Here is a 21,412-nt window from a genome sequence, read left to right on the forward strand (position 1 = left end):
CATTGTCCGTGTTGGCCTTCTGGTAGGAAGTCCAGGGGCCGCCGGAGGACGTGGCCCCGCCGCTGGTGCAGGACTCTGCGAAGCTGGACCGAACAGAGGAGAGAGTCTGATGCCTGCTGGCCAGGACTCAGGCCTCTGGTCCACACTCGCCCTCAGGGAGCGAATCCCCCGCCAGTGCCCGGAAAATAGAGGCCAACACACGGCTGGGAAGGTGATGTCCACCCTCCAGCCCGGATGCTGGTGTGAGGGAGAGAAAAGGCTCCAGATGAAGCAACTGAGGGAAGGCACTCTGTCTCACACCAGAACCAACCTCACGCTGAGTGGACCAGGAGCCCAGCACCCACCCCCCACCCCCACCCCCAGCCTCCCCCCATCCCGCCACCGTGTCACTCACTACACATCTGAGGTGGTGCTCGGTGCAGCCTGCAGGTATAAGTTCTGGTAGTTCTGGAAGAGGTTGTTGGTGTAACTGATGCACTCGGGGCTCCGGGTGCCATAGGGGTTGGTCGGTGAGGATGCTGGGTAGTGCCCAGGCCGGACAGGTTTGGCTGCAGTAAAAAAGAAAATGAAGGGGATGGAGCGATAGCACAGCGGGTAGGGCGTTTGCCTTGCACACGGCTGACCCGGGTTCGATTCCCAGCATCCCATAGGGTCCCCTGAGCACCGCCAGGGGTGATTCCTGAGTGCAGAGCCAGGAGTAACCCTGAGCATTGTTGGGTGTGACCCAAAAAGCAAAAAAAAAAAAAAAGAAAGAAAAAAAAGAAAGAAAGAAAGAAAAGAAAAAGAAAACGACCTTGAGGAGGTAGCTGGTTCCAACAGGAGCGAAATGAACAAAGACAGCTCACTTTGATACTCTTTTCGGAGGGGCAGGAAGGAAGCAGTAACCTTGCTGTCTGGTCTGTGGAGAGTGCTGAGTCTCCCCCAGTGGTGAGGCCCCCGGCCCGCCAACCCCCACTCCCCACTCACCGATCTGGGCCGAGTGGCCCCGCTTGCCCGAGCTCTTGTAGCGCACGGCCTCCTTGATGCGGTCCACCTCCTGCTGGTAGCGGCGCTTGTCCTTCATGGCGCCCTCCTTGGCCTCCCTCAGTGCGCCCTCCAGGGCCTTAACTCTCTCAGCCGTAGCCCTAAGTCGTTTTTCCAGCTTAGGAAGCTCACAACGCAGATCTGCATTGTCACGTACCAGCTGTGCGTGGTACAGTGACCCCAGAGCGCAGCGGGTCCGGAGGGGGCGGGGTGGGGAGAGAGAGAACACGGGGACGGCAAGTCAGAGAGGACGGACACCGTGGTGCCTTCCGGAAAGGTCTCGCACCTCGGGCCGCACGATGGTTCTGTTTCAGCCCGTTTTTCCCCTTTCCCCTCAGCCAGTGGTGATCGGTCATTAAAAGGTGACATCTTTCAGTGGAGCAAAAGGCGCCAACCTCGCTGTGCCCCATAGGTCCTGGTCTCAGACTGGCCTAAAACCCACCCTGTCCACAACCCCCCCCCCCGTGCCTGCCCCCCCCCCCACAATATGTCACAGCTTGTGCCAGACCCAAAGCCCCACAGCAACCATGGGGATGAGGCACCTCATCACCCCAGAGATGGCTTTGTGGCATGCAAAGGCCGGGGGGTAGGCAGCAAGAACACAGGCGCAGTCTCGAGGGTGGAAGATGGTGCTGACCACAGGCGCAGGGCAGTGCAGAGCAGCAAAAGCTACAACATCCCCAGGCCCGCACCCCCACATACCCACAGCGCCCCGCAGGAAGGAGAGAAAATGTTTGAGGTCTCACAAACATTTGTGCTCATCACCCGCTCCCGTTTCAGGTCAGTGAGAGCAGGGGAGTGCCCTCCTCGGGCTCTTCCCAGGGTGCCACCCAGTGCGCAAGGAGTGGCTCTCAGGAGAGCTCGGGGAAGTGGGTACAGTTGGGGGGGGGTCCCCGGGGAGCAGCAGCGCGGCACACACTGCCATGCCCCACTAATTCTGGACAATTTGGAGATCACAACCAGCATTTTGCCGTGACAGTATCACTGTCTCACCGCATGCCTGTCATCCCGTTGCTCATCGATTTGCTCGAGCGGGCCCCAGTAACGTCTCCATTGTGAGACTGGCTTTGACAGCGGCCATGCTTACTCTGGCTTCTGTTGCTCTGTCTGCGGGGCTCAGGGATGAAACCCAGGACCTCGCAGCCTCCAGGCGAAGTGCTCTATGGCCGAGCTGCAAGCGCTGCCCCAGACTTAATTTGGAACGGGAAGACGGGCCTGGCCACTGAAGACCCCGTGGCTGGGGAAGCCTCTGTCTCCCTCTTGCATTTATCTTTCTAGGCTTGTGTCGATCAAGGAAAGAAAGGATGAGACTCTCTCCCGCAGTTGAGGCGTGTGGGGGACGGAACCACCGGAGCAGAAGCCGCAGCTCCAGGGAGGGGGAAAGAAACGGCTTGTGATTTCCTGACACGAGCCGCAAGGGCAGTGAGCCTGCAGGACGGGTCCAGTGAAGTGTATCGCCAGAGGACAAACACTCTGCGACCTCATCTAGGCATTGAGAGGACTCAAGGTCAAAGACAGAGAGTGGAAGGGCGGCTGCCAGGAGCTCGGAAGGAAGAGGGCATGAGCGGTTAGAGCTGAACGGGCATCCCTAGCGCTCCGTGTTTGCAAGAATGACGGGGCTGGAGAGTAGTGCTATCACCCGACACTGTGGATTTAGTACCACTGAACCCTGAACCGAGGAAGGTGACACGCTTCCCACTACTGTGCACTTTACCACAACCAAGCAATCGGAGGGGAGGGTGGGGGAGCCATGTAATAGGCTTCTGGAAAGAGGAAGAAACGGCTACAAGGAAATAAAGATAAGGCAAAACGAAGTTCAGTGTTTTCTTCCCTGTGCTTCAACTTTCCTATGTTCCGCTGCTTTATAATAAGCAGAGAGTGGAAGGTCGTGGTAAAGCCAGAGGGAAGGAATGAACTCTGGGGCCAGCACTGCAACGAAAAGGAATGTGGGGCCGGAGCGACAGCACAGCGGGGAGGGCATTTGCCTTGCACAAGGCCGATCTGAGTTCGATTCCCAGCATCCCATATGGTTCCCCGAGCACCGCCAGGAGTAATTCCTGAGTGCATGAGCCAGGAGTAACCCCTGTGCATTGCTGGGTGTGACCAAAAAAGCAAAAAGAAAAGAAAGGAAAAGAAAATAGAAAAGAAAAAAAAGAAAAGAAAAGAAAGGAAAAGAAAAGCAAACCAAAGAAAAGAAAAGAAGAAAGAAGGGGCTGGAGCAATAGCACAGCGGGTAGGGCGTTTGCCTTGCACTCGGCCGACCCGAGTTCGATTCCCAGCATCCCATATGGTCCCCTGAGCACCGCCAGGAGTAATTCCTGAGTGTAAAGCCAGGAGTAACCCCTGTGCATAGCCAGGTGTGACCCAAAAAGAAAAAAAAAAAAAAGGAAGGAAAAGAAAAGAAAAAAGAAAAGAAAGGAAAGGAAAAGAAGAGGTATATATGTTCTGTGATCTCCTTCATTATTCACGATAACAAACACTGGGGGAGCCTTACTATTTCATGTGTACGTGGCCCTGCGCTGGGAGGAACTGTAAATCTGTCGAGAATATGCAGCCGAGGAATTTGACAGTGGGTCTGGAAGGCCGGGGATGAGGCGTGGTTAGAGTTTATTTTCTCGATCATGTCAGCGGGCTTGCTGACACCACTGCACCTGTCTTCAGCTAGTGAGGTGCTCCCGCTCTGTGTGCACTAAACATTTCCTGTCCTGACTCCTGGGACTGTCCTCTCGCCTCCCCGCCCCATACCTTTGAGACCCAGACATCCACCTCCGCGGCCACAGCAGCAGGGAGGGGGACAGAGAGGCAGCAACTTAATACACAGGAGATGGAAGTGGCCCCACCCGGAGGCTGGTGGCCCATCTGCAGGATGCCCCTTCATCTCCCTGCACATGGCCCCAGGCGCGACAGCACAGCGGGGAGGGCGTTTGCCTTGCACGCGGCAGACCTGGGTTCAATTCCCAGCATCCCATATGGCCCCAACTTCTCCACCTCTGCTGGTTCCAGTGCTTTCTCCCTGTGCCTAAGGCCTGGCCAGTACCCCCAGTGTGTAGTTAGAGCCACAGGCCTCTGCGACCTCATTCCACACACACACTCCCCCGACCAACCACAGGCCGGGGAGGTCCCCTCCGAGCAGAGGCAAGCTGGCAGGCTAGGGAAGGGAAAATGGTTATGGAACAAAGTACACGTGGGAAACGGAACCAAATGCGGTACAAAGAAAGGCTCCGCAGGAGACGCCGAAGGGGAAAGTAAGGAAAAGCAAGTGGGTTTTCCTAAGCCCCAGGGTCTCTGAGGATCCAGGGTCCTGGCCCCTGGCCTCACTTCTCCTCTCCTTCCCACAGACTCTTACCTGTTTGTGAACCTTTGTAAGTTGTTCCAGGTTGTTCTCAAGAAAGGAAATCTTCTGCTTTTGGGAGTGAATCCCCCCACTGTCCTCGGGCTCCATTTCTGCACTCTGGTTGGGAACAAAGTAAAAGATGTGGCCCGTGCAAGACCCGATACCTCACCGGTCCCCCAAGACCAGGGCAAGCCACCCCGGCGGGAGAAACCCAAGGTGGGAGAGAACAGGAGCTCTGGGAAGACCCTGAGGGTGGCACCTATTTTTTTCTTTTTACTTTTTTGGGTCACACCCAGCGATGCACAGGGGTTCCTCCTGGCTCTGCACTCAGGAATCACTCCAGGTGGTGCTCAGGGAACCCTATGGGATGCTGGGACTCAAACCCGGGTCGGCCACGTGCAAGGCCAATGCCCTCCCCGCTGTGCTATGGCGCCAGCCCCTGCACCTACTTTCTTGACTCGAGTCGTGACGTCTTGAACGAACAGCTTGCGAAGGTTGTGGAGGGTCTGGAGTTCCCGGGCCTGGAAGGCATCATGATGTGAATATTAGGGGTAGCCTAACACGAGTCGTCCCTTCCCTCCGGGGGGGAGGGTGTGGTCCTGAGATCAAATGCACACCCTGCATGCACAAGATTTGGGTTTGATGTCCCCCTCCCCACATACAGACACTGAGAAATAAATTCTTCTTCTTCTTCTTCTTCTTCTTCTTCTTCTTCTTCTTCTTCTTATTATTATTATTATTATTATTATTATTATTATTATTTTGCTTTTTTGGGTCATACCCGGAGATCCACAGGGGTTACTCCTGGCTCTGCACTCAGGAATTACTCCTGGAGGTGCTCAGGGGACCCTATGGGATGCTGGGAATCGAACCCGGGTCGGCCATGTGCAAGGCAAACGCCCTCCCCGCTGTGCTATTGCTCCAGCCCCCAGAAATAAATTATTTACAGGAATCTTCCCTCTGTCCACCCAAGACTAAACAGGACCAGGTGTGTATGTCCTCAACAGGCCTCAGGCTGACTTGGCGGAAGGGCAAGACAAATGGGGGAGAAACCGGGGGACGTGACGAGGGCCCGCCCCAGCCCTGGCGACTGACACAGAAGGGAACCACTCACAACTGTCTCCTCCAGCCCCTTGAGGTCCTGCTTGGACTGCTCGTGTCGCTCGTACAGAAATCTGGAGGGGGGGAGAGAAGAATCCTTCGAGAACTCTCCTTCCTCCTGCTTGCTTCCCTCTCCCACTCCTTTCACCTATAGTTTAGTATTTATAGTTTACTCATGTTCATCAAGCACACATTAGAAAAGAAACTATAAAGATCAGCAAGATTGGTTTTCTAAAAGGCCCACCCTTCTTTTTATTTATTTATTTGGTTTTTGGGTCACACCCGGCGATGCACAGGGGTTACTCCTGGCTCCTCACTCAGGAACTACCCCTGGCGGTGCTCAGGGGACCATATGGGATGCTGGGAATTGAACCCGGATCGGCCGTGTGCAAGGCAAACGCCCTCCCTGCTGTGCTATCGCTCCAGCCCCTCACCCTTCTTTTTTATTTTTATTTTATTTATTTATTTATTTTTTTTTTTGCTTTTTGGGTCACACCCGGCGATGCACAGGGGTTGCTCCTGGCTCTGCACTCAGGAATTACCCCTGGCGGTGCTCAGGGGACCATATGGGATGCTGGGAATCGAACCCGGGGAGTCGGCCGCGTGCAAGGCAAACGCCCTACCCGCTGTGCTATTGCTCCAGCCCCAACCCTTCTTTTTTAAACAAATTTCATGGGGCCCACCATTCTACCACTTTACACCGTGAAACCAAAATTAACATACAGGTGACAATCTTTTTTTTTTCTTCTTTTTGGGTCACACCTGGCTCTGCACAGGGGTTACTCCTGGCTCTGCACTCAGGAATTACTCCTGGTGGTGCTTGGGGGACCCTATGGGATGCTGGGAATCAAACCCGGGTCGGCCGTGTGCAAGGCAAACGCCCTCCCCGCTGTGCTATCGCTTCAGCCCCCACAGGTGACAATCTTTCCAAACCTTTTATTAGAGGAAGGAAGGGAGTAGCAGGCAGACCTGGTGGTGCAAAGGGACCATTCCTGGCTCCGGGCTTACAAGTGGCCCCTGGTGGTGCTCAGAGGACCAGGGAGCCATTGTGCAGTCAGTGAGTCAAGGCCGGGCTAAAGCGGCTTCACCTCCTGTATTATCTCTCTGGCCCCAAAGACTCTTCGGTTCAATCCACGAAAGGGATCATACCATTCACTCTGTTTCATGCCTACGTATATTTATTGTAGCGGGGGGTGGGGGCTATTCCTAGCTCTGTTCCTGATGGTGCTCCAGGGACCGTACAGCCAAGCAGAGCTGGTGGGAGCAAGGCAAGGGCCTTAGCTCCTGTACGCTCTCTGCCACCCCGGGGCCTGCTGTGTGCTAAACCGACCATCACGAACATGTTTCCTGTGGGTGGATACGCAGAGGTCATTTCTTTTTTTGTTTTTTCTTTTTGGGTCACACCCGGTAATGCACAAGGTTACTCCTGGCTCATGCACTCAGGAATTACTCCTGGTGGTGCTCAGGGAACCCTATGGGATGCTGGGAATCGAACCCGGGTCGACCGCGTGCAAGGCAAACGCCCTACCCGCTGTGCTATCGCTCCAGCCCCCACAGAGGTCATTTCTGAAAGAGTTCCTTTCCCCTGGCCCCCCCACACACACTGTCTGCGAGGTCTGTTTGCTTCCCAGGGCAAACAAGCACATCTGCCCCGGGGCTGGCCTCTGCAGGGCTGTCCCAGGAGCGGTCCCAGCCCTCCCGGCCGCCGGCTGTCACTCACGTCAGCTCCTGCAGCCTGCTGCTCTTCTCGTGCTCCTCGCTCTTCAGTTTCTCATAGTCGGCCTGAAGCTTCTCGAGCTCCAGCTGCAGCTTCTGGTTCAGGCTGCGGGAGACAAGGAGGGACTGGGCAGGTTGAAAGACACTCGTGCCGGGGGACAGGGAACGGGAGCTCCTCCAACATTTTTTCCCTCTTGTACCGGTGAGTCCAGTGTGGGATAGACACGCCTGCCCGCAGCTGTCAGAGGCTCATTCAGCCACGATTTTTGTGGCAGAGCAACTCCAAGTGAGTTCCTCGAACCCTAGCCAGGAGCGCCGCCAGCACAGAGGCTGTCACTGTCACTGTCATCCCGTTGTTCATCGATTTGCTCGAGCCGGCACCAGTAACGTCTCCAGTGGGGGACTTGTTGTTACTGTTTTTGGCATATCGAATACGCCACGGGTAGCTTGCCAGGCTCTGCCGTGGGGGCGAGATACTCTCGGTAGCCTGCCGGCTCTCCGAGAGGGGAGGAGGAATCGAACCCGGGTCAACCATGTGCAAGGCAAACGCCCTACCACTGTGCTATTGCTCCAGCCCAAGGACAGAGGCTAGTCCTTACATTTTCACACCTCCTGAGGTGGGGCTGCACCATGGTGCCATCAAGGGAAAGGCATGTGGAAGTTAAAGAGCAAGATTCTGGTCCAAATATATCCCAAGGGTGCAAAAAAGCACAGTAGAAATGACATCTGTACCTATGGGTTCCCTGCAGCGCTGTTCATGGTAGCCAAAATCTGAAAACAACCCAAGTGCCCAAGAACAGACGACTGGTTAAAGAAACTTTGGTACATCTACACAATGGAATACTATGCAGCTGTTAGGAGAGATGAAGTCATGAAATTTGCTTATACGTGGATGGTCATGGAGAGTATTATGCTAAGTGAAATGAGTCAGAAAGAGAGGGACAGACATAGAGGGACTGCACTCATCTGTGAAATATAAAATAACATCGCATGAGGCTGACACCCAAGGACAGTAGATACAAGGGCCAGGGGGGGATTTACTCATAGCTGGAAGATTGCTTCATAAGTGGAGGGGAGAAGGCAGATGGAATAGAGAAGGGATCATTAAGGAAATGATGGCTGGAGGAACCAGTTGGGATGGGAGATGTGTGCCGAAAGTAGATAATGGATCCAACATGATGACCTCTCAGTGTCTGTGTTGCAAGCCATGATGCCCAAAAGCAGAAAGAGAGTATGGGGAATATTGTCTGCCATTCAGACAGGGGGAGGGTGGGAAAGGGGGGGTATACCCAGGATATTGGTGGTGGGGAATGTGCACTGGTGGAGGGATGGGTGTTTGATCATTGTGTGATTGTAACCCAAACATGAAAACCTGTAACTATATCTCATGGTGAATCAATACAGTTTTTTTAAAAAAAAATTTAAGGGGCTGGAGCGATAGCACAGCGGGTAGGGCGTTTGCCTTGCACGAGGCCAACCCAGGTTCGATTCCCAGCATCCTAAATGGTCCCCTGAGCACCGTCAGGGGTGATTCCTGAGTGCAGAGCCAGGAGTAACCCCTGAGCATTGCCGGGTGTGACCCAAAATGCAAAAAAAAAAAAATTTTTTTTTTTTTTAAAAAGATTCTGGTCCAAGTGGGAACATAACACGGCAGCGGGCAGAGCCCGGTGAGGGCGCTGCCCTGGCGGATACTCACTCTTTGAGTTCGTCAATGATCTTCTGCTTCTCGTTGATCTCGTCCCGGAGGCGGGCCAGCTGCCGGTGATGCGCCTCCCGGTGACTCTCCATCTGCAGCTCCAGGGCCTTCTGCAACCACCCGGCCAGGCTCCCGGTCAGCGCCGTGAGTGCCAGCACGGCCCTGCCCGGCCCGGCCCCCACCGAGAGCTCACCTTCACCTCGTCCGCGTCCTGCGTGTCCGGCTCCTTGTCCTTCAGGGCCACCTCATGCACAGTTTCTGAGGGACGGATCGGGAGACAGGGTGACGTTACAGTGACTGCAGCCAGAACTCCACCTCGTGACCAGAGCCCCAGGAGTGCAGGGGGGCACTACTTAGGAGGACCCCCAGGGGCATTCTCCAGGGTTAAGATCCACCAATTTATTTTTCAGTGTGATTGCTTTCTTTCTCTCTTTCTTCCTTTCTTCCTTCCTCTCTTCCTTCTTTCCTTCCTTCCTTCCTTCCTTTCTTTTTTTTTGCGTTTTGGGTCACACCCAGCAATGATGCACAGGGGTCACTCCTGGCTGTGCACTCAGGAATTACTCCTGGCGGTGCTCAGGGGACCATATGGGATGCTGGCAATCGAACCCGGGTCAGCCAAGTGCAAGGCAAAAGCCCTATTTGCTGTACTATTGCTCCAACCCACCTTCCTTCCTTCCTTCCTTCCTTCCTTCCTTCCTTCCTTCCTTCCTTCCTTCCTCCCTCCCTCCCTCCCTCCCTCCCTCCCTCCCTTCCTTCCTTCCACCATGAGATACACAGTGACAAAGTTGTTCATGATTGGCTTGAAACTAATGTTCATTCCTTCACTAATGTACATTTCCCCCCATCAATGTCCCCAGTTTTCCTCCTGCCATGCAACCCCCCCAAGCCTATCTCTGTAGCAGACACTTTCTCTCTCTCTCTCTCTCTCTCTCTCCCTCCCTCCCTCCCTCCCTTCCTCTCTCTCCCCCACTTCCTCTTTCCTTTTAAGAATTATGGTTCACAATACAGGTATGGAAAGGTTACCATATATATCACTGTACCTCAGTTCAGCATTCGGTTCTTGTCCAGAGTGATCATTCATTACTATCATATAGTAATGTATTTATTATTATCTATTACTATGGACTTATGGTCCGTGTAACTAAAGTGACACACAGGAGCATGCTAGACCATGCATGACTTGGAACCAAGATTTCAACCCTCCCAGTGCTTTGGAGGGTACTGTTGGGTCGTTTCTTTGGATGTCAGTAGCTTTCCCTCCCTGTCCCCTCAGAAGCCTGGAGTCCAGGATGGGTGGACAAAGTTTAAGAAGGTCTCTGTGAGTGGACTGGAGCGATAGCACATCGGGTAGGGTGCTTGCCTTGCACGCGGCCGACCGGGGTTCGATTCCTCTGTCCCTCTCCGAGAGCCCAGCAAGCTACCGAGAGTATCCTGCCCACACAACAGAGCCTGGCAAGCTCCCCGTGGAGTATTTGATATGTCAAAAATAGTCACCACATGGGGCTGGAGTGATAGCACAGCGGGTAGGGCGTTTGCCTTGCACGCGGCCGACCCGGGTTCGATTCCCAGCATCCCATATGGTCTCCTGAGCACCGCCAAGGGTGATTCCTGAGTGTAAAGCCAGGAGTAACCCCTGTGCATCGCCGGGTGTGACCCAAAAAAGCAAAAAAAAAAAAAGAAAAAAGAAAAAAAAATAGTCACCACAAGTCTCACAATGGAGACGTTACTGGTGCCCACTCGAGCAAATCGAGGAACAACGGGATGACAGTGCTACAGTGCTGGGGACCAGAAAGACAGTGTAGTGGGTAGGGTGCGTGCCTTGCTGACCCTGGTTCTATCCCCAGCACCCCGTATCCGAACCCTCTGAGCCTGCCAGGAGTGGTCCCTCGCCCAGAGCCAGGAGCAAGCACTGAGCACCCAAACCGCATCTCTACATGGAAGTCTAAGAAGGTCTCACCCTGGGCCTGCAGCTTGGCCAGCTCGTCGCTCAGGGAGTCGTAGGACTCCTCCAGGTGCCGCTTCTTCAGCTCCACACTCTGCATGTACTCCGTCAGCGAGCGGATCTTGGCCTCGTGCTGAAAAGGGTTGGTGAGAGGAAGCGGCAGACAGACAGACGCCACAACCCCGGGCACCCCGGCTCTCCTGCGGCCCCGCCTTCCGTCAGAGCCTCCGGGGGCTGGAGTCCCCTTGAACCTTCATTTCTCCGGCCTAGACCCCCGCATCTCCCCACCCCCCCCACACACACACGTGGATGCCCCGAGCTCTTCTCTCCGAGATTTCAGTTCATTCAACCCCATGCCCAGACGTAACTGTGAGGATCTGGCCCAGGACAGACCACAGGAATCTATATAGCTTTCTTAAGACTCTTTTTACAGAAGCCCGCATTCTAGAATAACTTGTCTATCTGTCCCAGAGCAAGGAATTTGGATACAGACACCCTGGGTCGCAAGAAGGGTGGTGGTCAGACCAGATAACCAGACCCATATCACAGGACCCAGGACTGCCCCCAGAACCAGGACATTCCTGAGTATTGGCGCGAATACTGATCTCTAAAACCATAGGCTAAGGAGTGAAGTCCTTTTAAATGGATTGGTTAAGAAAGTTTGCAATATTGCAAATCTACTGGCTATGAAATGCGCGGGCTCTGCTGTAACGGCCGGGGAAGGCCTATATAAGATCTCCTTTGGGGAAGCTTGGGGTCTTTTGCCCAACCTGCTGGACCTGCGTATCCGCATAGGCGGCTGGACCCTGGCTAGCCAGTCTTACAGTAAACACTGCTTGCTGTTTGCAGTCTCTGGAGTCTCTGTCGTTATAGGGAGATCTCGATCCGCGCCCTAACAGTAACTGGGGGTAGTGCCAGGCGTTCTCCCCACCAGCCGCAGTCCCCTTCCTCTCACCTGGGAGATGAGGAGCTGGCAGGACGACAGCTCCCGGCCGGTCACTTCCATCTTGCGGTGACATTCCACCTGGAGGTTCTCCAGCTGCCGGCATCGCTTCACCACGGACTTGACTTCTGACTTGATCTTGCTGATGTAGAGTCGAGCCACCGTGAACTCCTCCTCGATGGCCCCGCTGATCTCCACCGGCTGCAGGGTGGAGAGAGGGAGGGGGAGGCCTCTGCTGAGAGGGGCCTTGGGTCCTTCCCCGCCCCCCTTTCTTGCCCCCCAGGCCCCCCACCACACAGGGAAACAGGAGGATATCCCCGGAGCCACCTAGTTCTCTGCACCCATGCGACCCCATCACACTCTTCCACCCGCGCTTAGAGATGAGATCCCGGGGCTGGAGCGATAGCACAGCGGGGAGGGCATTTGCCTTTCACGCGACCGACCCGGGTTCGATTCCCAGCATCCCATAGGGTCCCTTGAGCACTGCCGGGGTAATCCCTGAGTGCAGAGCCAGAAGTGACTCCTGTGCATTGCAGGGTGTGACTCAAAAAAAAGATTCGATTCCTACAGACACACTCTTCCATCTTAGAGAACAATAGGGTGTCCTTTCATCAGGTCAAAAGTTTGCGCACAGACTGGCCCTTATCCCTAACCTATGCCCTATGATAAGCCTGCCCGCCCTCCCTCCCCTCCCCTCCCCTCCCCTACCCCTTCCTCACTCCCTCTCTCCCTCCCTCCCTTCCTTCCTTCCTTCCTTCCTTCCTTCCTTCCTTCCTTCCTTCCTTCCTTCCTTCCTTCCTTCCTTCCTTCCTTCCTGTCGGATGAGGACTTGTGTTCGGGGCTGTGCTGTGCTCGGGGCTAACTCCTGTCTCTGTGCTTAGGGGTCACTCCTGTCAGTGCTCGGGGTGGAACCAGGATCAGCTGTGTGCAAAACAGCACAGAATCCCAGTATTACTTTGTTTTGTTTTGTTTTGTTTTTTGCTTTTTGGGTCACACCCGGCGATGCTCAGGGGTTCCTCCTGGCTCATGCACTCAGGAATCACTCCTGGCGGTGCTCGGGGGGGCCCTATGGGACGCTGGGAATCGAACCCGGGTCAGCCGCGTGGAAGGCCAACGCCCTCCCCGCCGTGCTATGGCTCCAGCCCCCGGTACTGCCTCTCTGACCCGTCCACTGCCGCTTTCCCGGCACCTTTCACTGTGTCTTTGCAGAGGAGTTTATGTAAACCCATTTTTTCTGGGTTGCCTTTGAAAGTGTGTCTCCGGGATATTTCTTTTCACGTTTTAAATTCTGCTTTGTTTGGGGTCACATCCTGTGGTTCTTGGGACTCGCTTGTGGCCCTGCACTCAGGAATCACTCCTGGTGGTGGCTGGGGGACATCGGGGTGGCAGGGATCAGACCTGGGGCGGGGGGTTAGCTGTGTGCCCGGCAAGCGCCCTGCCCGCTGACTCTGTCCCTGGCCCTGGGTCTTTGGCTGGCCTCCCTGGTAGCCTCCCTGCACGCCCGCCGCCCAGCCCAGACGAGAGGCAGCAGCGCGAGCGGGCCACTTCCCACCCACTCACCAGCTTGATCTCCCCGTTGCCCACGATGACGCTGAACTCGCTCAGGTCCTTCATCAGCCCGTTCAGCACCTCGGCGATTCGCTTCCGCTGGTGTCCGCTGACCTCCTGCAGCCGCTGCAGCTCGGACTCCAGGGACAGCATGGACGCCTGCAGGGGGAGTCCCCGGTCAGCACACAGCCGTGTCCCCCCTCCAGCAGGGACCAAGGCCTCTCCCTTCAGGCAGGACCTGAGGGCGACGAGGAGACCAGAGCCCTGCAGAAGGTTCTGGAAGGGAGAGAGGGTGAGGCGGGCAGCGGGCAGGGCCAGGCGTGGGCCACGGGCACTCACCACCTTCTGGGACAGCTCATCCACCAGCAGCTGGTTCTGCTGGCTCTTCTCCTCCACCTCCTGCGACTTCTGGTCGTAGTTGACGGCCAGCTCCTCCAGGGCCTGCAGCACCTCCTTCACCTCGTCCTTGGCGGCGTCGTTCTCCGACTGCAAGTGGCTCAGCTCCCGCTGGACCTTCTCGTTGTCCCCTCGGGTGGACACCAGCAGCTTCAGGGAGAGGAGCGGCAGGTGAGGGTGGGCGCTGCCTCTGGCCCCTCGCCCGGGGTGTCCGACTCGGAGGCAGGAACCAGAGCAAGCGTCAGGAGGAAGCGGGCTGGAGCCCTCGGAGAAACCAGGTGACAGGACCAGGAAGCTAGACGCCCCCCCCGCCCCACCCCTGCCGGCACACAAGCTCCTCTACCAGCCCCGATCCAGAGACTCATCATTGTTTTTTTGCTTTTTGGGTCACACCCGGTGATGCACAGGGGTTACTCCTGGCTCTGTACTCAGGAATTACTCCTGGAGGTGCTCGGGGGACCCTATGGGATGCTGGGAATCGAACCCGGGTCAGCCGCATGCAAGGCCAACGCCCTCCCCGCTGTGCTGTCGCTCCAGCCCCCGAGACTCATAATTAAATCTGGAAAGAGATCGACTAGCCGGGAGTTTCCCAGATACCCTGTCCTGGCTGAGACCTCTCGGGCGATCTCGGCAGCGGGGTGGGCTACATTTCCGTCCTGCCAAGGCCCCGGGAGCCACGCTCACACCCCACCAGCCCCACCATGCCTCCGGCCAGACTGCCCAGTTACAGAAACTCTGCACCATGGCATCCCATAGTGGCACACCAGCCTGTGTGGGAGTGTAACGAACCTTCACTAACGAACATGTCAACACACAGGCTTAACCTGCGGCGACAACTTAGTAGAGCCTCAGATAAAGATGTCCCCCGGTGAGATACAACGACTTTCACAACTTTTCTTCTACCGGAGTATGTTTTGATCATTCCGCTAGCGATGTAGGGATAACGAGCAATATAAAAGAAATGACTGGGGCTGGAGTGATAGCACAGCGGGGAGGGCGTTTGCCTTGCACACGGCCGACCTGGGTTCAAATCCGAGCATCCCATATGGTCCCCTGAGCACCACCAGGGGTGATTCCTGAGTGCATGAGCCAGGAGTAACCCCTGTGCATCGCTGGGTGTGACCCAGAAAGCAAAAAACAAACAAAAAAAAACCACAAAAAAATAAAATAAATGACTGTGGGCCTGCCGCGGGGGGGGGGGGGGCGAGAGGGGTGCCTGGCCAATGGAGACGGTGGTGGAGGGAGGTGACGGTGGTGGTGGGCTGGGGTTGGGACATGGAATGCCTGTCACAGACTATCATGAACAACTTTAGCAACTATGGTGTTTAAATAAAGTGGGAGGAGCACTATAGCACTGTCGTCCCGTTGCTCATTGATTTGCTCGAGCGGGCACCAGTAATGTCTCCATGGTGAGACTTGTTGTTACTGTTTTTGGCATATCAAATGCACCTCAGGGAGAAAAGTGGGAGAAGAGGGAAAAAAGAAAGAAGCACCCTTGGGGCTGGAGCGATAGCACAGCGGGGACGGCGTTGGCCTTGCACGCGGCCGACCCGGGTTCGATTCCCAGCATCCCATAGGGTCCCCCGAGCACCGCCAGGAGTCATTCCTGAGTGCAGAGCCAGGAGGAACCCCTGTGCATCGCTGGGTGTGACCCAAAAAGCAAAAAGAAAAAATAGAAGAAGCACCTAGACCCCAAACCTGAACAGTAAGCAAAGCCCCGGAGAAAGCCCCAGACAGCCCAGTACCCCATGCGACCCGGCAGAAGGTGCTAGCTGGCTAAGTGCCTCTTGCTGGCCCTTGTGCACGGAGTCCCCCCTCCCCGTCACGCCTCGCCCTCCCGCCCCTTACCTCCTCCTGATCCAGCATTTGCTGCTTGAGCTTCTCTATGAGCTGGCTCTGCTGGTTGATCTCGTCATCCTATTGGGGACGAGGGGAAAAGATGGCGTGAGGGGACGTGAGGGGACGCTACCCCTTCCGGGGGCGACGCTGCAGGTTGGGGTGGGGAAGGAGCCTCGGGAAAATCCAGTAGCTTAGGTTCAGCATTAGAAAGTCCTAATCCGGGGCTGGAGCGATAGCACAGTGGAGAGGGCCTTTGCCTTGCACGCGGCCGACCCGGGTTCAATTCCCAGCATCCCATACAGTTCCCCGAGCACCGCCAGGGGTAATTCCTGAGTGCAGAGCCAGGAGTAACCCCTGTGCATCGCCGGGTGTGACCCAAAAAGAAAGTCCTAATCTGAGAAAGAATGCCTTGTCTCAGCTTCTTTCCTATACTCCTGCCTCGCTTTCTTTGTTTTGCTTCATTTCACAGGGCAAGGGTCCAACCCAGGAGCTCACACGTGTGAGGCCAGTGCTCTGCCACTGAGCTACATCCCTGGCTCCAGCCCTTGCTTATTTTATTTATTTATTTATTTATTTATTTGGCTTTGGGGCCACACTCGGCACTGTTCAGAGCTTACTCCTGGCTCTATACTCAGGAGTCACTCCCAGTGGTGCTCGGGGGACCAAAAGAGGTGCCGGGGATCAAACTTTGGGCGATCATGTGCAAGGTAAGTGCTTTATCCGCTGTACCATCTCTCCAGGCCCTGTTTTCAAATAATCTTTCTTCCCGGAAGTTGGAATAACTTAGTCAATTAATAGAAAAGCCTCTAAATGTTCAGATCCTTGAACCTAGAAATCCTACCTTGAGTTCCACACTAACCAAGTCATTCCAAAGCAAAGTCTGATGCTCACGAGGCAAAAACAGTCAAATCAGAGTTATTTTAAACAAACGCCTAACAAACTAGAAGCCCTATACAAAGTCACTGCCACTGTCACCGTCATCCCGTTGCTCATCGATTTGGTCAAGCGGGCACCACTAACGTCTCCATCGTGAGACTTGTTGTGGCTGTGTTTGGCATATCGAATACGCCACAGGTAGCTTGCCAGGCTCTGCCGTGTGGGCGGGATACTCCCAGTAGCTTGCCGGGCTCTCCGAGAGGGGTGCAGGAATTGAAACCCAGTCGGCCGTGTGCAAGGCGAACGCCCTACCCGCTGTGCTATCACTCCAGCCCCTATACAATGTACATAGTTAAATATGTTTTGATAAAGACGCTGCTCAGCTGCCACTGATCAATACTTCTATGGTGCCAGAGAGATTGCTCAACGGGCTGAGCTCACGCTTTGCATTTAGGACCCCCAGGTTTGATCCCCACCACCCCACAGTCCCCTGAGCACCACTGGGAGTGATCCCTGAGCACCAAGCCAGGAGTATCCCCTGAGACTGCAGGGTGTGGTTGCCCGAAAGTACTTTTCTGGGGGGCCAGGGGTGGCTCAAAGGGCTGGCACACAGGCTCTGCACTCAAGAGCCCTGGATTTGGTCTAAGCACCTGGGACACCAGGAGTGACAAAAAACAAAACCACCTTTAGGCTGAGCTGTTAACAAAGTAGGAAACGGCGCGTTGTAGAATGCCGAGTGGAAAGAGTCAGACGCAGAGGTACACAGGGAGTCCTCTCACCCGCACCGTACATGAGCGGGGAAGTGCGAACGGATAATAGTGTTCTTTCTGAGAGGTCAGGGGGAGACGTGATCGTCACCTCCGTGTGCTTTTAAACTTACCCTCCCCACTTTCAATAAAGATCATTCATCCCCTTTAAAATCAGAAAGAGATAAGGACCAGGGGGTCTGCCCCACAGCTTGGAAACCGGCCTCACACGCTGGGGGAAAAGGCAGCTCAGATAGAGAAGGAACACCAAGTAGAGGATGTCGGGAGGACCTATTCGGGTCGGAAGATGCGAGCTGAAAGTAGGCTAGAGACCGAACACGAAGGCTACTCGATACCTCTATTGCAAACTACAACACCCAAAAGGAGAGAGAGCAGCAGAGTCAGGGTGGGGTGGTGGGGGATGGGGTGGGGGGGTGGGAGGGATACTGGGATCACTGGTGGAGGTGAATGGGCACTGGTGGAGGGATGGGTAAACGGTCACTATATGAGTGGAATGCAAACACAAAAGTTCATAAGTTTGTAAGTGTACATCACAGTGATTCTCTAATAAAATATTTTATAAAAAAAATCAGAAAAAAAGGCTGTCTAAGCTGTTTTTTTTTTTCTTTTTGGGTCACACCCAGCGATGCTCAAGGGTTCCTCCTCGCTCTGCACTTAGGACTCACTCCTAGCGGTGCCCGGGGCATCGAACCGGGTGCCAGGGATCGAACCCGGGTCCGGCACGTGCAAGGCAAACGCCCTCCCCGCTGTGCTATGGCTCCAGTCCCTGATTTTTTTTTCTTCCCTCGCTTCTCAGCCCCCGGTGCTCGCCCGTGTCCCTGCCCGCCCGCCCGGCCCCACCTTGTCGTCCAGCTGCTTGTAGAGGCGGCGGATCTCCTCCTCGTACTTCTGCCGCTCCTCGGGCGCGATGCGCACCACGATGGACGAGTTGTCGTTCAGCGGCGTCTCCTCGCAGAGCTCGGCCCCCAGCGCGGCGCCCTCGCCCGCCAGACGCTCCGTCTCGGGCACGTTCTCTCCTGGGCAGGGAAGGGGTGTGAAGGGGAGGCGGCAGCCTCCGCCTGCCCCCCACCCCGCCTCACCCCTCCACGTCCAGAAGCCAGGCCTCCATTTCTGGGTTTATTTTATTTTAATTTTGCTTTTTGGGTCACACCCGGCAATGCTCAGGGGTTACTCCTGGCTCTGCTCTCAGGAATGACTCCTGGCAGTGCTCAGGGATGCCGGGGATCAACTCGGGTCGGCCGAGTGCAAGGCAAACGCCCTACCCGCTGTGCCCCAAGGCCTCCATTTCTACTGCTAAGTGGACCTTTAACTTTGGGCACCGCCTCCGCCCCTGATGGCCGCTCTACTGTCCCTCCTCCAGAGACCCAGCTGGCCTTGGAGCTGCCCCAGCAGGACTGTCTGGCCCCTCCCACGCCCGTGCCGTCCGTCCCCGCTCACCGTTGCGCCAACGGCTCAGCTCCGCCTCCAGCTTGGCGATGGTCTCCTTCTGAGCCTTGGTCTTCTCCTTCTCCTTCTCGTACTTCTTCTTCCACTGCTCAGCCGTCAGCTCCAGGTTCACCGACGCCGTGTTCTTAATGGTCTTCGCCCTGGGGGATGGGACGCGAACGCAGAGGTGAGCCCTCCAGGAAGGCCTGCCCGACACAGAGCGCAGAGTGAAGCAGGGGCCGGGGTGTGTGTATGGGGGGGGGGGGAGTTCGGGCCCCTGCCACTGACCGCTGCCCAAACATCAGGGTGGACTTGGTCTCTGCATCGTTGTAGCTCGATGGGGAGCAGCAGATGAACATGGTTGTCCGGCAGTTGCCCCCAAGGGAGTCCTGCAGGATCCTGGTCATTTTGCTGTCACGGTACGGCACGTAGCTTTTCTACAGGAGGAGGGAGACCATGACTCAGAGAAGCTTCGCAATTTACCGTATCTACCGGGGCTGGAGCAATAGCACAGCGGGGAGGACGTTTGCCTTGCATGCGGCCAACCCAGGTTCGATTCCCAGCATCCCATAGGGTCCCCTGAGCACCGCCAGGAGTAATTCCTGAGTGCAGAGCCAGGAGTGACCCCTGTGCATCGCCGGGTGTGACGCAAAAAGAAAAAAAAAAAAAGAAAAGCAAATACCAAACTGCTGGCGAGACACCTCGGGTGGCAGAGCACATAGCATCTGGAAGGCCCTGGGTCCATTCCTTAGCACCACATGATCCCTCTGAGGACCCCCGGGGTGGCTCTTGGCACCTCCAAGTTGGAAGCACTGCCAGGAGCAGCTCTCTCCAAAGAAAAGAAAAGGGGGCCAGGGAGACAGCTCAAAGGCTGCAGTGCATGATTTGCACACAGGAGGCCTATATCTGAGCCTCAGCACTGAATAGTTTTCCAGTACCACCAGGAATGCTCCCCCCTGAAAAAATAGGGGTCCAGGGTGTGTAGATCACTGACAAAGCACCTTCCTTGCAATCATGAGACCATAAGTTCAGGTGTGCCCCAACCACTGTGTGCAAGCACTATAACTAGAGAACTCGACCCCCCCCCACCGCCTTGCTCCCCACCCCCGTCAGTCACTGCCATGGAAGCAGTCACAAGGGAATGCATTTTAAAAAAATAAAGGGGGGGGGGCTGGAGCAATAACACAGCAGGTAGGGTGTTTGCCTTGCACTCGGCCGACCCGGGTTCGATTCCCAGCACCCCATACGGTCCCCTGAGCACCACCAGGGGTAATTCCTGAGTGCAGAGCCAGGAGGAACCCCTGTGCATCACCGGGTGTGACCCAAAAAATTAAATACATAAATAAATAAATAAACAAAGGGGCTGGCAAGATAGTACAGTGGGTAGGGCACTTGCCTTAGCACAGTTGTTCTGGGTTTGGTCAGCAGCACCACATATGGTCCCCCGAGCCCCACCAGGAGTGATCCCTGAGCACAGAGTCAGGAGTCAGCCCTGAGCACGATCAGGTATGGCCAAAAGAGCCCAACGGATAAAAATAAAGAAATGAAATTGTGGAACTGGAAGAGCACAGAAGGTAGGGTGCTGGCCTTGCGCATGGCTGACCCAGGCCCAGTCCTGGCAATCCATATGGTCACCGGGAGCAACCCCTGAGCACAGAGCCGGGAGTGCTCTGAGCAATGCTGGGTATGGCCCCCAAGAAAATCAAACAAATAAAATTTAACAGGGAAATCAAAAAGGATCATGGGGGCTGGAGAGATAGTACAGCAGGTAGGGTGCTTGCTTGGAACACAGCCAACCTAGATTTAATCCCCACCACCCATAGGGCGCCCTGCCCCTTACCAAGAGTGATTCCTGAGACGAGAGTCAGGAGTGATCCCTGAGCACTACCAGTGTAGTCCCCAAAACAAAAAAGCACTAACTAGGGATGGAGCAACCCAAGAATCATATATGATTCAAGGAGCTCCTAGGAGAAGGTGGGAGATAGGACAGAGGTGGAAGGGGGGAGGCAAGAGCTCACTCACAGTGCCCTCCGCCAACGCAGAGATGACATTCCCCAGGGCAGACAGCGATTTGTTGATATTCTTTGCTTCATCCAACACGGCTCCCTCTGCTCCCGTCTTGCTCACCTGCCAGGACATTGAGGAAAGAGTGTTAGGCTGGAGCCTGATGGGGAGAGAGGGTATGGGCCTTGCATGTGGCCAACCTGGGTTCGGTCCTTGGCATCCCAAAGGTCCCCCAAGCACCACCAGGAGTGATTCCTGAGTGCAGAGCCAGGAGTAGCGCGAGAGCATCGCTGAGTGTGGCAGAAGAAAGAGAGAAAGCAAGAAGGAAGGAAGGAAGGAAGGAAGGAAGGAAGGAAGGAAGGAAGGAAGGAAGGAAGGAAGGAAGGAAGGAAGGAAGGAAGGAAGGAAGGGAGAAAGAAGAAAGAAAGAAAGAAAGAAAGAAAGAAAGAAAGAAAGAAAGAAAGAAAGAAAGAAAGAAAGAAAGAAAGAAAGAAAGAAAGAAAGAAAGAAAGAGAAAGGAAGGAAGGAAGGAAGGAAGGAAGGAAGGAAGGAAGGAAGGAAGGAAGGAAAAGAGCAAGAGGAAGAAAGAAAGAAGAAAGAGAAAGAGCGAGAGGAAGGAAGGAGGGATGGAGAGAAGGAAGGAAGGAAGGAAGGAAGGAAGGAAGGAAGGAAGGAAGGAAGGAAGGAAGGAAGGAAGGAGGGAGGGAAGGAAGGAAGGAAGGAAGGAAGGAAGGAAGGAAGGAAGGAAGGAAGGAAGGAAGGAAGGAAGGAAGGGAGAAAGGAAGCAGGGAGGGAGGGAGGG

General features: G+C 55.2%; 1 protein-coding gene across 1 annotated transcript in view; it reads right to left on the bottom strand.

Annotated features, from left to right (window-relative positions):
* The window catches only part of KIF5A (kinesin family member 5A), a 46,723-nt gene that overhangs the window by 4,796 nt on the left and 20,515 nt on the right, over positions 1-21,412 (bottom strand). Inside the window, exons 9-26 of the mRNA XM_055125280.1 lie at positions 20,629-20,733; positions 18,895-19,043; positions 18,619-18,767; positions 18,022-18,197; positions 15,548-15,616; positions 13,643-13,849; positions 13,316-13,462; positions 11,768-11,956; positions 10,828-10,945; positions 9,064-9,128; positions 8,871-8,980; positions 7,179-7,280; positions 5,472-5,532; positions 4,807-4,878; positions 4,370-4,474; positions 967-1,183; positions 395-548; positions 1-83 (exon numbers count right to left, since the gene is read on the bottom strand). Coding sequence (XP_054981255.1) covers positions 1-83; positions 395-548; positions 967-1,183; positions 4,370-4,474; positions 4,807-4,878; positions 5,472-5,532; positions 7,179-7,280; positions 8,871-8,980; positions 9,064-9,128; positions 10,828-10,945; positions 11,768-11,956; positions 13,316-13,462; positions 13,643-13,849; positions 15,548-15,616; positions 18,022-18,197; positions 18,619-18,767; positions 18,895-19,043; positions 20,629-20,733 — 2,278 coding nt within the window. The remainder of the gene's footprint in view (positions 84-394; positions 549-966; positions 1,184-4,369; positions 4,475-4,806; positions 4,879-5,471; positions 5,533-7,178; positions 7,281-8,870; positions 8,981-9,063; positions 9,129-10,827; positions 10,946-11,767; positions 11,957-13,315; positions 13,463-13,642; positions 13,850-15,547; positions 15,617-18,021; positions 18,198-18,618; positions 18,768-18,894; positions 19,044-20,628; positions 20,734-21,412) is intronic.

This window comes from Sorex araneus, chromosome 2 (assembly GCF_027595985.1).
Source record: "Sorex araneus isolate mSorAra2 chromosome 2, mSorAra2.pri, whole genome shotgun sequence".
Lineage (NCBI taxonomy): Eukaryota > Metazoa > Chordata > Mammalia > Eulipotyphla > Soricidae > Sorex > Sorex araneus.